General features: G+C 42.0%; 2 protein-coding genes across 3 annotated transcripts in view; one reads left to right on the top strand and one right to left on the bottom strand.

Annotated features, from left to right (window-relative positions):
- Positions 1-15,629, top strand: part of LOC123985567 (SH3KBP1-binding protein 1-like) — a 234,595-nt gene that overhangs the window by 206,975 nt on the left and 11,991 nt on the right. The window lies entirely within an intron of this gene.
- The window catches only part of eif4h (eukaryotic translation initiation factor 4h), a 30,263-nt gene continuing 26,383 nt past the window's right edge, over positions 11,750-15,629 (bottom strand). For both annotated transcript variants that reach the window (XM_046073186.1, XM_046073187.1), the window contains exon 8: positions 11,750-12,205. In XM_046073186.1, coding sequence (XP_045929142.1) covers positions 12,200-12,205 — 6 coding nt within the window. In that variant the 3' untranslated portion in view covers positions 11,750-12,199. The remainder of the gene's footprint in view (positions 12,206-15,629) is intronic.

Here is a 15,629-nt window from a genome sequence, read left to right as displayed (position 1 = left end):
AATTTGGCGTAAACAGAATGAGAACATGGATCCATCATGCCTTGTTACCACTGTGCAGGCTGGTGGTGGTGGTGTAATGGTGTGGGGGATGTTTTCTTGGCACACTTTAGGCCCCTTAGTGCCAATTGGGCATGGTTTAAATGCCACGGCCTACCTGAGCATTGTTTCTGACCATGTCCATCCCTTTATGGCCACCATGTACCCATCCTCTGTTTCCGTTTGAGCACTTAGGCTCAGTGTATGAATGTGTTTGACTGGTGAATGCAGATGTAGTGTAAAAGCTTTGAGTGGTCGAAAAGACTAGAAAGGCGCTATACAAATACGGAGCATTTACATTTACTTGTGAGCTGTCTGTGATATTTCCTGTATCTCACTTGGCCCTGACTCTCCCTGCTACAATTGTTTGTGCACAGAGCTGTCTTCATTGCAAACTCTGATGACATGCCATTGGCCTAACAAAGTCTTTTACTACGTCAGTTTTAGAATATACAGTATGTCTGGTAGCTATCCATACAACTTACAAGCTCATCCTCCTCAGTTTGTTCTTCTCCTGTGACCTCTGTCCTTTTCCTCTTAAACTGCTGTAGGATGCTCATCTCTGTGTGGCAATTTTGACTACTTTTCAATTGTTTATAGACACATAACAGGTTTTTAAGGCCAACAAATGGCCAAGGAGTTTGTCCCTGGTCAGCCCACTCTCCAGACATTGCATTTGTTGGGGCTCTGTGTCTTTAAAGATCTTTGTTCCTGCATTCTTGAGAATAACTGGTGCATCAGACTGTGCTGGCTTTGACTCTGTTCTGCTCTTGACCTCATCTCTGCTGTCTGTCTCATGTTCACCATGTCAGCCCTAGGACTAGTGCCGCTGGCCAGTAGCAGGTAGAGTACTAAAAATCTTTACTCAAGAAAAAGTACAATTACTCCCATAAAAAGTGAAAGACAAAGAATGACTAACCTACTCAAGTAAAAGTATGATATATTTAATAATATATTTCATCTGCTGTGCAACATGGTTATTTCTAGAATACAATTTGCTTTGCTGGCTGATTATCTTTAGCTTTTTCTGTTTAATAATTATTTTCCTTTTTAAATCTCCATGAATGTGTTGATAAGATCACTTTAAAATATCAGCTTGCTGCCCAGCCGACTATTGTTGCCTGTATCTTTTATCATGGACATGTAGCCAACCAAAGCACAGGCAGCCAAAACAATCTGATTATTCCTGAAGCAACTAAATAATCTTTACAAGGCAAACAATGATTGTGGCAGTGACACGGAGCAGCTGGTTGTTGAAGCAGGTAAAGCTGCATACAGAGGAAGCTGTGCGTCATGCGTAAAACCAACAGGACTGTTTAATCCACCATATTTTCTCACTCTGTGCATCTCAAAAATGATTGTTTCCTGAATAAATAACAGCTGGTAGCTGCTGAGTGAAATCTATTGAACAGTAACTAATGTAAAAAAAACCCAACAAATATTTTATTAGATTTCCATCAAAAGAAAGCGATGCTCTTTTCAACAACAGGATACTGTTGATATATCAGAATCATTCTAGTGATCATCAGACTGAGATGTTACAGTGTGAAGTTTACGTTTGCTCTGCAGAGACTAAAGATGCTTTTAATGCGCGACGCAGGCTGCTTTCCGACAGGCCACCAGCGCCACAGTGAGGTTCACTGGATTTCACTTGTTTCAGTAGAACAATAAAGCCTTAAACTGAAAAGGTATTTGCCTGATTTTATAAATGTTTGCATCTGCCCAGCTCTGACTGTGACAAGCGCTCGACCAGCGCTTTACTGCGGAACTGCGCGCACAGCCTGGATCACATTTCGGTTAATGAAGCAAAATGCTGATTACAAACGTCATGAAGATATGAATGGGAAATGTAGCGAAATTAAAAGTAGATTACTGGCTCAAAGAGAGTAAAGAGTAAAAGTAGGCTACAGTTTTAAATTGGGAACAAAGTTTCACGGTTTCGGGCAGGTCTGTGGTTGAGGTGAATCCAGCGGGGAGACAGCAGTGCCTCTCTGGTGCAGGAGATTCACGGCTGGAAAGCAACGCCGTCCCCAAATGTTTGGCATGGTGAGAGGCGACAGACACAAACACAAACTGGTGCAGAAGTCGTCGTAAGTAGGGATACTCTCCAGAAGGCAGAGCATTCAACTTTTAGCTTCTGAAATAATTTAGACTCTCTGAGGGGGCTCAGGATTGATCAGGAGGACGCTGCTTTACTCCAGTTTCACTGGACTGTGTGCGAGAAGAACATCAGTTAACATTAGATCCTGACCGATCCTGTCACTTCTCGGGAGATTTTAATATTAAGTTGTTGCTGTGCCTCGTGCGTATATCGTGCCTCGTGCGTAAAGTGGAGTAATGCGCCCCAAAAAACAAACAAATTATACTGTGCCGTTGACTTGCCGTTTGGTCAATGGTACAGTCGTGACCACATCTTATATTAACACTCCCGTGGGCCACAATCTGCTATTTAAACAACAATCTCTGACACACAGTCTAGGTTCATCCAGAGAAACAGTTTGGAGTAAAGCAGCGTCCTCCTGATCAGTCCTGAGCGCCATCAGAGCATCCAGATTATTTCAGAAGCTAAAAGTTGAATTCTAGTTCCTCTGCAGTTTCCTCTGCCCTGTCAGGTCAAGTTAATGACTTCAGCCTTTTTATTTTTTTGCTGCTCAAATATCCCACTTCATTTGTTGTGACTTGACACATGACGTTTAAAATGACGACAGCAGCCTCTGTGATCATGAAAGTAAAACACTCATACGTCAACAAAACACAACATATAGAAACCGGTGTGGGAGATGTGACCCACAAGCGGTTCATAGTTTATATAAAGGCAGCGCAGTGAGAATCAGACGGTTCATGGAGGAGACAGCGTCTCTCTGTTAACAGTTCCGACACTTCACTGAGAAACTGCAGAGCAGCAGAGCTTCATCATTAGAGGAGGTTTTTACATCACGTCCACACTTAGGCTGTTTCCATATCTTCTCTATGCTGTGAGTCTGCAATTCAATCAGTCAATTGTTTGGGTTTTTTTCATAATGCGCCATTCATACGCTATTATAACAGCACGCGCACCTGGCTTTGAAAGGGAGATGACACTGATTGGTGTATTGCATGTTGTGCCCTACACACCCGTGACTTCTTCACAGACTAAGTACGACTCTTTTGAACCGCGCGCCCGGCGCCAACACAATTATTTCTGCCGTCAAACTAGCAAAATTGGAGTTGGACACGCCCCAAACGCAACTTCACGCTGTGAAGGTGTTTATAAAGATTTGACCCTTCGCCATTTTTCATCTGTGACGCACTGGAATCTGGGTTCTCCATCATGATAATACGCAGGCTCACAGAGGGGATTCAGTCTAATGCGCGACTACCTGCTGTTTTATTAAAACAAAAGCTGCTTGCTGTTTTGACACAGTGGAGTAGATCATATTTTATCACGTTCTCTTTTTTTGGCTTTATGTTCATTGCGTTTACATTTATTCATTTAGCTGAGGCTTTTATCCAAAGCGACTTACAGCTGCTATTCATGTCAGAGGTCGCACTCTCGCGGACACATCGGCGTCATGTTTCCATAAAGCAGCTGTTTTATTTGCAAATTTGATTAAACCTGGGCCATAGTAATTAAAACTAAAATATGATATGGCTCTTTAGTCTTATTGGCTTGCATCTGTCATCAAGGCTAGTTTTGAAAATCCCATCACACACGTATGGATGGATAGAAGCTTCAGACACAATTATAATAATATAATATTCTGTGGCTACAAAGGTGCAAAACCCCTTTTTTTACTCAGAAATTTGTTCAAATGTCGGCAGTCTTGAGTAGACATAAAACTAACTAGACCATCTCAGGTGTGATGAGTCTTTAAACACAGCAGGATGAACTCAGTGGAGCTGTTTTCTTAAGTGGCTCCAGGTGATCACAGCTGAGGGAGCTGCAGGGCGACACCTGCTGGTCATTTTCTGTAAATCCTCTTCCTGTGCTTAATATTGACAACACTTTACTGTTCACAGCATTTACTAAAATAAGCCTTAATCTGTAATGCTAAATAACAGAAATACCTTTGTTTAATTCATCACAAACATGCTCCAAACTGATCATACAGCTGAATCGCTACCTCTCATAAACTGTTAATCTCTTAATCATGAAGGCGGATTTATTGCATTATTTAATTAGTTTTCACTAATAAACTGTCATCTAAGTGTATATGTTTGTGGGGACATTGCATCGTCTTAAGGCAGAGAGGGAGAGCCACAGCAGGAATGGAAATTCTTTGGGAGAACCTTAATTTTGAAAAGTAGCCTTAAGTACAAAGATAAGTGGTGGAGCACACTGTCCAATCAGAAGCAAGTGGTTGATGAAGTCCCACCCACCAATGAAAGGAAATATTGAGTAATAAATTTGTATTTTGGTTTTGATTAAAAAACTTAAACGAAAAATCAAACTGAATGTTGTTTTTTTTCGTTTCAGGCCCAAAATTGAAAAAATGGAAAAACGACCCGTTTCTGGTTTCTGCCTTTGTTAATTATTCCAAAAAAACAAACGGTTAAAACGTACCTTGGTCGTGTACGTTTGATAGTTTGTTTTTTCGTTTGAACCAATAAACGAAGAAACGGAAAAAAAGATTCGTTCCCCTTCGAGGGAACTCGAACTGCGTCGGTGACGACACTGTGGGAACGCCTCTGGGCGTGGCAGGGCTGAGATCATGAATGAAACTACACCTACTACTAACCGGAGGCGTATATAAGCACGCCGGCACATAGGTCACATTAGCTTCTTTCTATTCAGCAGGCACTCGACCTGAAGTCGAGACGAAGCAGCAGGGCATGTCGAAGCGATTCCGACAGTGTGTCTTTCCATCTGAGCGTTTCATCACTGAGGGTGATTCCCATGGGATGTCGCATGCCATTGCGAGGCCCTGCCCCTGAGGGTGCTGAGGTCTCGAGCGGCTCTTTTCCTAGAGGATGGTCGGATGCGTTCCCCCCGTGGCAAAGGCCCCGCGGTCGCTGAGGCGTCGCAGCGGCTCCGATCCTGGGGATCGCAACGCGAGATCGCCGAGGGTGCCGGAACGGCTGAGGCCTTTTTTCCGGTCCTCGTCCGCAGAATCCTCCTCCCCTCGTCCCCGATCGGGAGCCCGTTTCTCGGTTTCTCCCACTTGAGGGGTGAGTCCGGCCTCACTCACGGGGTGGGGTGCGGTCATGGACGGCTGCTTCGTGAGAGGCAGCAGGTAGGAGCATCATTTCTCTTGGCACATAAATTGCCTGGAAATGTTGGTGATTTTCAGAGCTCTGAGGAGTTATCTGCCCGCTCTCCGCGGTCGCCACATCCTTGTCAGAACCGACAATACGGCAGTGGTGGCCTATTTGAATCACCAGGCGGGTCTGCGCTCGTGCCCATTATGCAAACTGGCACATCGGATCCTCCTGTGGTCCCAGCAGAGACTGCTGTCCCTCAGAGCGATGTACATCCCTGGGACCCAGAATCAAGGAGCAGACCTGCTGTCGAGACAGGGGCTGAGGCCCGGGGAATGGAGACTCCACCCCGAGGTGGTGGAGTTATTGTGCGAAGAGTTCGGCCCCATAGACGTGGACGGCGCACTGTCCCCTGTGGTTCTCCCTCTCGCCCCCCAGCCCCGCTAGGGCTGGATGCTATGGTGCAGACGTGGTCGAGGCAGCGTCTGTATGCATTCTGGAGCGGGTCCGCCAGGACGGCGTCAGTCTACTACTAGTAGCCCCATTTTGGCCGGCACAAGTGTGGTTCTCGGATTTAATATCGCTCCTCGAGGGCCTGTCCTGGCAGGTCCCTCTGAGGAGAGACCTGCTGTCTCCGGTGGAGGGCCTGATCTTTCACCCGCACCCCGCCCTGTGGCAGCTATGGGTCTGGCCCCTGAGGGGGCGCAGTTCCTAGAGGCGGGACTGACGACAGGAGCAGTCGAGACGCTGCTCAGCTCCAGAGCCCCGTCCACGAGAAGGATGTACGGGCTGAAGCGGAATGTGTTCACCACCTGGTTCAGAGAACGGGCAGTGGACCCAATTACCTGCTCGGTAATTGTGATACTGGAGTTCCTCCAGCACCGTTTCTCTCCCCGTCCACGCTCAAAGTATATGTGGCTGCCATTGCAGCATTCCACGCCCCTCTGAGGGATGGGCCTCTTGGGAGGCTTCTGCTGGTCGTGCGCTTCCTCCGTGGAGCCCGGAGGATGAGACCCGTCACTCGTTCCAGGGTTCCCACTCGGGACCTGGCAGTGGTTCTCAAAGCGCTGGCTGAGGCCCCCTTCGAACCCCTGGAGTCGGCTGAGGTCAAGCACCTGACCCTTAAGATGACCTTTCTCCTCGCTATCACCTCTCTGAGGAGGGTGGGGGATCTCCAGGCACTTTTGTTTTCTCCCCCCGATGCCTGGAGTTTGTCCCGGGGAGGGTCAGGGCCATCCTGCACCCTTGTCCAGGTTATGTCCCTAAGGTTCCGGCCAGACTGGCAGGGTCCACGGTGCTGCAGGCGTTTCATCCCCCACCTCATGTGACGGCGGAGGACGGGAGACTTCATCTGCTCTGTCCTGTCAGAGCAGATGAAGTATTTACACTCTGAGGTTTTCCCGGTGGAGGAAAGCAGACCAGTTGCTGGTGTGTTTTGGGTCCCAGCTCTGACAACAAACTCACCTCAGAAATGTCCTCATGTCACCATCTGGCCAAAAGAAGGATTTACTAGTGTGCTATATACAGTGTGAATCTTTCTTCTCCGTACACATCCTGGTGTGTATAACATACAACACTCCCATTGTGTCATGCAAGTGAAGAGAATCCATACAAGTCTTTCCATACAACATTTATTCAACATATAGAGCACATACATGCGTGGACCATACCCAGACCCTCTCTTCATTCTTTGTTCAAAATGGAATAACAATAAAATGAATTGCCAAAAACGAAAAACGGGCCTTTTGAATTGGTTTTTCATTTTTTGATTCTGATACCAAAAACGGTTATTTGGTTTTTCGTTTTGACACAAAAAACTGATAAACAGTATTTTCGATTTAGTATTACAAACGAATTACGGATTATCCAGAGATACCCAGACCAACGTGGTTATCAGCGCCGGACCTTCTTACATGCTCACTACGCACGTTGTGCCAGCCTGCCTCGCTCTTGTGTCAAAGGCGGTGGTGGATGAATTATTCAGATCCTTTACTTCACTTTAAAGTACTAATACCACACTGTAAAATACTCTTTTACATGTAAATGTCCTGCATTTAAAATGTTATTTAAGTAAAAGTATGTGAGTATAATCAGGAAAATGTCCCTCTGATTGTTTATATATTCTATCATCAGATTATTGATCCTCTTGCATTGGTATAAAAGCAGGATTTTACTGAACTATTCTGTATCTTACTGCAACTAATAATTATTTTCTTTCTGAATTCATCTGCTGAATATTTTGTCCATTAATCAATTGTTTCTAAAAAAAAATGAAAATGCCCTCACAGTTACCGGAGCCCAAAGAAACGCCTTCAAAATGTTTGTTTGGTCCAATAAAGTCCAAACCTCAACATCATTAACAAACATTACAGTTATTACAATATTTTAAAGGAAAAGCAGCAAATCTTCACATTTGTGAAGTTGCCAATAAATTTTAATTTCAATTAAATTTCAATTTCAAATTGTAACCAGAACTAAAAATAAAATCAATCAACAATCAAGCCTAGAGAATTTGGAAAATAAATAATTTAATTAAAAACAAAAATGTTGGCAGAGCACACATTAAGTAGGACAGCCTCTTTCTTTGAACTTTAACATCAAATTCTCTGGAGTGCAAATGGATCTAACGTAACTGAATGTAATGCTGCAGATAACTTGCTTAAATGTGTAACTTCTTAACTAAACAGATGTGGTGTTTAAACACACATTTTTGTAAGGCCTCAGTCTGTATCTGACTAATCAGACGTGTGTTCAGACTCACAGTTCTGGCACACATAAATTGCCTGACCTGAGGTGCGAGCATCGCCAGCCCATTTGTTGCATTTCACACACTTAAACGTCTTCTTTCGAATACTGTATGAAAATGGCTCCACATAGATGAGGCCCAAAGAGATGTCAGCAGCTTATGTCAAAATCCTCAGCTGTACTACTGATTGATTTATTCTTCAACTTCACCTGCCTGACTGCCTTTAACATTATGTCAGGCGATGATTTCCAAGTCATTCTCTGTCTTCTGTTGATGATTTTTTTCCTTCCAAAACAAATTCCTCCTTGCAATTACAAGCTTATTTGTCTATTAGCCTTGTTGCCTAACTAAATGAATAACTGGATTATATAGTGTGTGTGTGTGTTTGTATCTACTAACACACTAAATGCCTACAGCATAAGACCGTATATGAATTTAGTCTTGTCCAGGCGTATGGCTGCTGCTTTAAACTACAGAGTATAATATTCTATTTACAGTTTAATACTTATGTCAGAGGTAATTACACAATTTTTGAGTATGTTCTATGTGTTTATTTGTACTGGGGCAAGTAATCACATGACGACTTGCCCCACACTGACATGTGTGCTAATGTTGGCTAAATCTCAAGGTTAGCTTAACATAGCACTTCAGCTGAAGTATCAAAAGACACGTTATTGTCTCCTCTACTTTGTGCAAAGTTATCATTTTGAACATTCATACCTAATAAGGTTGGAATACATAAAATGTAAAGCAGTATGTCTTATATATTGTTTTAACCGGTTCCCTTTTTATTGTTCCAGTCGTTGTAACTCAATTATTTGCTCAGCCCCTCACCAGGAATATAATTTCCACGACACAAATGTTTTACTTTTGAAGCAAAAAATTAATAAAATTGTGCTCACCTCAGATTAGAGTGACCGTGACCACATGTGAACAGGAAGTTGAAAAAGAAGTCACACAAATGGCTATTTGATTTTTGACATAGAGCCTCTAGTGTTGGAGTTATGAGCAGTGTGACAACTTACTCTCCCCTACTTAAGTACAGCACTTGAGTAAATGTACTTTTAAATCTATTTATTTCTTAACATATTTATTTCATCATTTATTTATATTTTTTCACATTTACCTAACAAAATGGATGAAGAAATAAATAAATATATATAAATACATGACGATAAATATTACAGAAATGAATACATACAGGACAATAAATATATAGAGAAAAAATATTATTTACCTGTTTATTGTACGTTATTTATTTTTCAGCAAATATTTATTTATTAAAATAATTAGTATTAACATTGATTTATTTTCTGTTTCACTTTAAGTTCAAAAAAGAAAATGTAGTGAAGTAAGAAGTACAATATCTCCCTCTGAGATGGAGTAGAAGGAGAAAGTGCCTCTTATTTGTACTTAAGCACAGTATTACTGTCCATCACTGGTCAAGGGTGAAATCCAGTCAGTATTTATCTAGTAACACTCCTGCAAGTAGGAAATATATAAATATATGTACAGTAACTCTACAGTACTTTTTTATTATTTTAATTTTTTTAATGCAACGTGAGCAGCTGTAACACTGCAACACTTTGCCCTCAGGGATCAATACAATTTTTCTGATTCTTAAACAAAATAAAAGGCAAAAAAAGGGGGCTTCTGTAAAAGCTTATTTAAACATTAAAAGGTTAAATTAAATGCTGCAGAACTCACTGTTCTTGTAGTTAAAGCTGCCTTTTCAGAGATTTCTCTAGTGTAACTTTTATTAGCAAGTGCTCATTTTGCCTTTATTTCAAAATAAGAAAATAAGAGTTTATTCAAGATAACGTCATCCCAAACAAAAAACAGAGAAACTAATCAAGTTGACATTTAATTAAGATGATTGATGTGTGTCCGAACGAGTACGTGTCTTGAGATACTCCAGGAAAAGGAATACCTGTTTACTGGGTGAGCCAGGCTCCGTTAAATCCAACAATATATTAACAGAGTCTGGTGTGTGGAGTCTGGAATGAGAGAATCAGTTTTAAAAAAAACTATCAAGTTCACATGTGAATATATTTGTTTTTATCTCACGACATGGATCGCAGTGGTTGAAGTGCATTTATTAAGTTCAAATTTGAGGTACTTGTACTTTACTTGAGTATTTTCCATTTGATGCAGCTTTAAATGTATGAACATGTATAGTTTTTTGTAGCATAAATGGACATGCGGGGTGATTTGAGCCTGTGGGGAAGTTGAGCCACCCCTTGTTTCTCGGCAACCATCAACAATACTGGTGATGTGACCACACATGTTTTAAGAGTTGACCATTTTACTCACCCTGTGATGGAGAGAGGCCCATAGAATAAGTGATGAGCACATTTAAGATTAAAAAAACTATTTTTTGCTGTTCAAAGAGGGTTTTTTTATGTTCAAGGAGTCCTGATTCATGTGTCTTTTGCATGTGTTTGTGCTTTAGGAAGTTACAATTTGAGGCTCTACTGTTAGCATTACGTTACCCTTAAACTGCTGGATGACACAATTTTGTTAAAATGGCAGGACAAAAGATATTTGACAGTAATTTTACATTGCATTCTTGTGCATCACAGGAATGATGTGACATTATGCATTTTAGAGCAGAAACCATCACGTCATGCTTCTATAAATGAAAAACAGACAGGATTCAACACACATATCATTCTGCATTGAGTACTTATGAGTAATTTATATTACCAAAAGTAGTATATTCTGATTTCAATCCTTTCGTTCTCTATACTTAGTCAAATAATATACATACACATTTTGATACTGAGATACTTTGACTTCTTAATAATGTTTGTATATAAATATACACATACATTTCAATAGCCTTTTAAAATGTAGATTTTTACAACACTGAAATGTTTCTTACATGTTAACATCAGTAATACCGACGCATTATTTTAATAAAAACCCTGTTAAACGTAAACTAACACCATAAACTCTCCACACACAGTCAGCTGATTCCTGTTTTAGTCTTTGTCTTTCTTCACGCCGCGTAGTTAGCCGGTACTTTTTCACATTTTACTTTTGGTGTTTATGTAAGGAAACACAGAGAGACGTGTGACATGAAGCAAACATGTGGCCACATGTACATATTGTCATGTGGTACACCAGACTACATGGCTAAATCTTTGTGTGTTCTTGGCTAATATTAAGTAATTCATAAAGTAAATTAATTGATCAAACTGATTTTTACACTCCACTGAGGCCTTCTGCTGATAAATTTATTATTTTAATTAATAATTAAAGTGAGTAAACTGCTGAATGTTAGTTACTGATTTATCATGTTTACAGATAGACAATGAGTCCTGTTCATTTAATGACTTTTGCACTGAAGCCACCATGAGAACAAATCTCTCACATTTTGTGGTACAATACCGGCGTGAAAATGACACCATAGATTTGGGGTTACAGTGGTTAATATTGTGATATAGGATTTAAAGAAAAATAAAATCATAACGACGAAGCTTTAAGTTAGTGTGAAAAACAAAATGACGTCATATTTTAAGAGTTGTGGGTTTTATCAGTAAACAGCTGATGAATGTTTATTTGTTCAAACTTTGAAAGATGAAACAAAGAAAAACAAACTTTACAGACAGAGTGAAAGAATGAGAGGCAGAGCAGAACGAGCTTTATTCTTCTAAAAACAACGAACAGACCCCCCCCAACGCCCCCCCGAATGAAATTAAACACATCCTGGTTGACGTCTGATGATGATGATAATTTTATTGCCATAAACAGTGTAGGAAAAAAAATTAACAAAAAGAAAACAAATAGTTAAAACAGCCGTTTTTATTCTACAGTACAGTAAAGCAAATAAAACTGTTTATCAGCGACACAAACGTTCTGAAAGCGACGCAGACCGAAACCGACCACCGACTGAAGGTCTAAATCCTGTCCTCCTGATCCTCTACACACCCGATCCTGATCCACACTGACACCTGACACCAGGTTAACTCACCCGTTCATCTTAAATATTATGCAAAAGTTAAAGTTACAAAACAGAAATGATGACTTCATTGTACGATGATTATTTCGACTTTGCAGTTTCATCAGTTTTACAAAAAAAGAGAGGGTGGCAGTCGGCTTCTACATGAACTGAAATTACAAAAGAAAAAAAAAAACAGCACAAAAACCTTTAAATTTCTTCTTTTCTGTTGGGGGGGACACGATGTGTTAGCGCCACCGTCTGGTCAGGAGTATGTGGTTGCTGATTTAAATGACTCAGGACTGCAATCAAAGACAGATGGAAGAAGGGGAGAGGTTGAGAACAGGAAGAGGTGAAGAAAAAAGGGGGCAAAAGGAAGGGAAAAATAAAATTAAGCATTACAGGGAAGAAATACATTTTTCACCCTGTCTCTTCTCCTTCCTCCCTTTCCCTTCTCTTGCATTTCCCCCCCCGTCATTCCTTCCATGAACACTCATATTAATCCTCTCCTTACACAGTAGCCATGTTTCCATCCAACTGTCATGCGAATTTTAAGCGTACTTTTGAAATGTCGCAAAAAAGAAGAAGAAAGAAAAAAGAAATAGTGAAATCTGTGCGTTTCCATCAGCTAGTTTGGCGCAGTTGACGTTACACATGGCTGTAATAAACAAGACGTCTGGGTTCCAAACCAGAAACAAAACCAGTCGCAGGAACCTGAGGACCACTGATCTGAGAAAAACAGAGAGGTCCTCAGGAATGTGTTTCAAGCAGCCACGTCTCCGAGCATTATGGGAATATCCGGTGTTCTGCATGCACCTCCAGATAATGTTTTAAACACTATAATATCCTCTGTGGGGTTCATCAACGGTGATAAATGAATCAAAAGTATTTATTTAATGAACGTTTAGAGTTAATATTTTATTACATTCAGCAGAAGCAGCGTTCACTGAGACTCAGCAGCAACATGCGGTGATCACCTGTTTGATCAGCGTGCAGAGCAGAGGATCTGAGAAGGACCTTTAATAGGTGAACGCATCATTCAGCAGAACAGCTGATGATCCACCTCTTTTCTCAGCACGAATGAGCGTCACCGGCCGCGGGGCGCAGGAAATTCTCTGCAGGCGTGCAGAACTCTGCACAACCGGGTGAGACGCCGACAGCAGAATCAGTCGTGAGTTACAAGTTTGCTACGTCAGAAATTATTTGGAAAAAGTGTTTCCATCTCCCGTTTAGCGCAAAAACAAAAAACTCATCAAACGAACGAAAAAACACTTTAGCGAAATTAAGGATTTTTTTCCAGATCTTGCCGTTTCCATCAACCTTTTCTAACACGACGCTTCAAAATGCGCGTTAAAAAACGTTGATGGAAACACGGCTACAGTTGCTGACAAGCGTTGTGGCTGAATGGACAGAGAGTTAATCAAGGGAGAGAAGAAGATGACGAAGGACAGAACGCGACAAGGAAACAAGACAGAAACGAGGAAAAGACACCAACAGAGAAGAGAAAAGGAAATTAAGGATTGAAGTGAAGAAGCTTCTTTCACCTCACTTCCTAATTTCTTCCTTTCGAGCTCTGTTTTTCTTTAAAGCAACATTATGCCGTAATTTTATTTTAAAAGAACAGATTCAAAATCATTTGGACGACTTGTAAATAACGACTTGATCCTTATCGTGATAATTATCGATATTGAAAGATATGAAACTTTATCATCGTAACAATTTTTGGCCGTATCGTCCAGGCCTATGATGTGTAGCACGTCCATACTGACAAAAGTTTAAACATTTATATTTGTATTCACGATCTAAGCAGCTTAGCTCAAGCAGGCGACCCGGTGGCCTTCGAGAGGTTTTATATATTCAAGAGACGGCAGAGGCGAGGAGACAGAAGAGGACGTTAACGGAGGAAGCTAAGAAGAGAAGAGAGCGACCGAGCGAGAGGCTGCCGGACGTTGGCGAGAGCTTCGTGAAATAAAAGTCTGCAGGACAGACGGCGAGCTGGCCTTCTTTTTGCTGGACTAGTCAGTAGTGTAGCTGTGTCTGTGCGTTGGGGATGCCAAATGGCACAAAAAAACCCATCTCTTACATAATGTTGCTTTAAAATTTTTGTAAACAGGTTTTGTTAACAGGTGCTCCGGTTAAGACTGATATCAGATATATAAATCGAGCGATTTAAAGAAAAAAGATCAAAAACCAAAGAAAAGAAAGAACCTTCATCTCTTTTTTACGTCTTCTCTGATTCTTTGTCTTCATCGCAGAAAGACGAAGACAAAACTGACAAAAAAAAAAAAAAACTTCTATAAATAACTTCAGGCGGGGGAAAGAAAACTGAAATAAGAGACAAAAGAAAAAAGAATAAAACTCAGATTTTACAAGAATCCAGTTCAGGTGAAGTTTTCAGTGTGGATCAACGGACCAATCACAGAATTCCTTTAATGACCTGTGTCTCATTCTTAAACCTGATTGGACGAGACAGGTTCGGCTATCTGCATCGTGTCAACCAATCAGAGGAGCCTTAGACTGTAAGCCACGCCCCTTTACAGCCATTGTTTTAAACTGTGCTGCGTTCAGGGTATCGGGACAAAATAAGACAAGTCAAAATTCTGTGATTGTGGTTTATTTTTGGTTCCCAGGAGCCGAAACAAACAACCAACTGAAAACGGACACATGCCGGACAGCCTTCATCATTTTTTGGAGGGTAAAACAGTCAAAGTTTGATTATTAATCATAATTAATCATTTCCAGCTGAAACCGTTTTGCCCTCTTTTCTTCACAGCACTTGAACGCCCCGTTAAAGCGACAGTTATTGGGGAAGCCAAATGGAGGAAAAGTCAGTGAATGCAACACCTGTCTTCCCTGCTTCTCAGCGCTCCGCTCTGATTGGTTAACTACAGAAGCGTCGCCGGATCAGGCCGTCCTACCAGCACAGTGCATCATGGGAACAGAAATCTGAACATCAGTCACTCTTGAATGGTTTCAGGTATCTGCGTTCTGTTTCTTACAAAACATTTCAGGTCAGTCTGCTGCAGGTGCCTGGGTGGGTGGGGTGGGGGCAGAAGTCTGTCGTGGCGCAGATTAAACCCCGCCCACCCGTGACGACAGGCAGATTAAAACAAACGCACCCCGAGAAGGAGGGCAAAAATTGATCGAAGCTGGAAAATCTGATGAGTCGACTACAAAGTACAAAAAACGACTTCACAGGTTTAAACTCTGGGCTTCTTTCTGCTGGAGCGGAGGTGGTGGGTGACCTTTGACCCTGCAGCGGGGGGTAGAGGCGGGGCTACTGGACTGGACGAAGCAGGTATGACATCACAGTAAGTGAAGGTGAAAGGGGGCGGGGCAGAGAAACCCAAAAGTTTGGACATGCATTCACAAGCTGCTCGTTTGTGTTTACAGGTTTATTATTCATCAGTGTCAGAGTGTGTTTCACCTTAACTCCAACTAAGAATAAATATTCTGAGCAAACTGAACTCAAAGAGGAAGAAGGCGACGAAGAAGAAGAAGAAGAGGAAGAAGAAGAGTAGGGCGGCGTCCGCTCGCTCGCTGTCAGGAAGGAATGCTAGCTGTGGCGATTAAACTCATCCTGTTGGCGTTTTATTTTTCCTTGTTAAAGTTCTCTATCTGTTCGCTCTCGTCCCCCTCCCTCTCCCTCCCCCCCCCCCCCCCCCCCCCCCCCCCCCCCCCCCCCCCCCCCCCCCCCCCCCCCCCCCCCCCCCCCCCCCCCCCCCC

Source organism: Micropterus dolomieu, linkage group LG17, assembly GCF_021292245.1.
Source record: "Micropterus dolomieu isolate WLL.071019.BEF.003 ecotype Adirondacks linkage group LG17, ASM2129224v1, whole genome shotgun sequence".
Classification (NCBI taxonomy): Eukaryota; Metazoa; Chordata; class Actinopteri; order Centrarchiformes; family Centrarchidae; genus Micropterus; species Micropterus dolomieu.
Note: the sequence above shows the minus strand (reverse complement) of the source record. Positions and strands in the feature narration are given on the sequence as shown.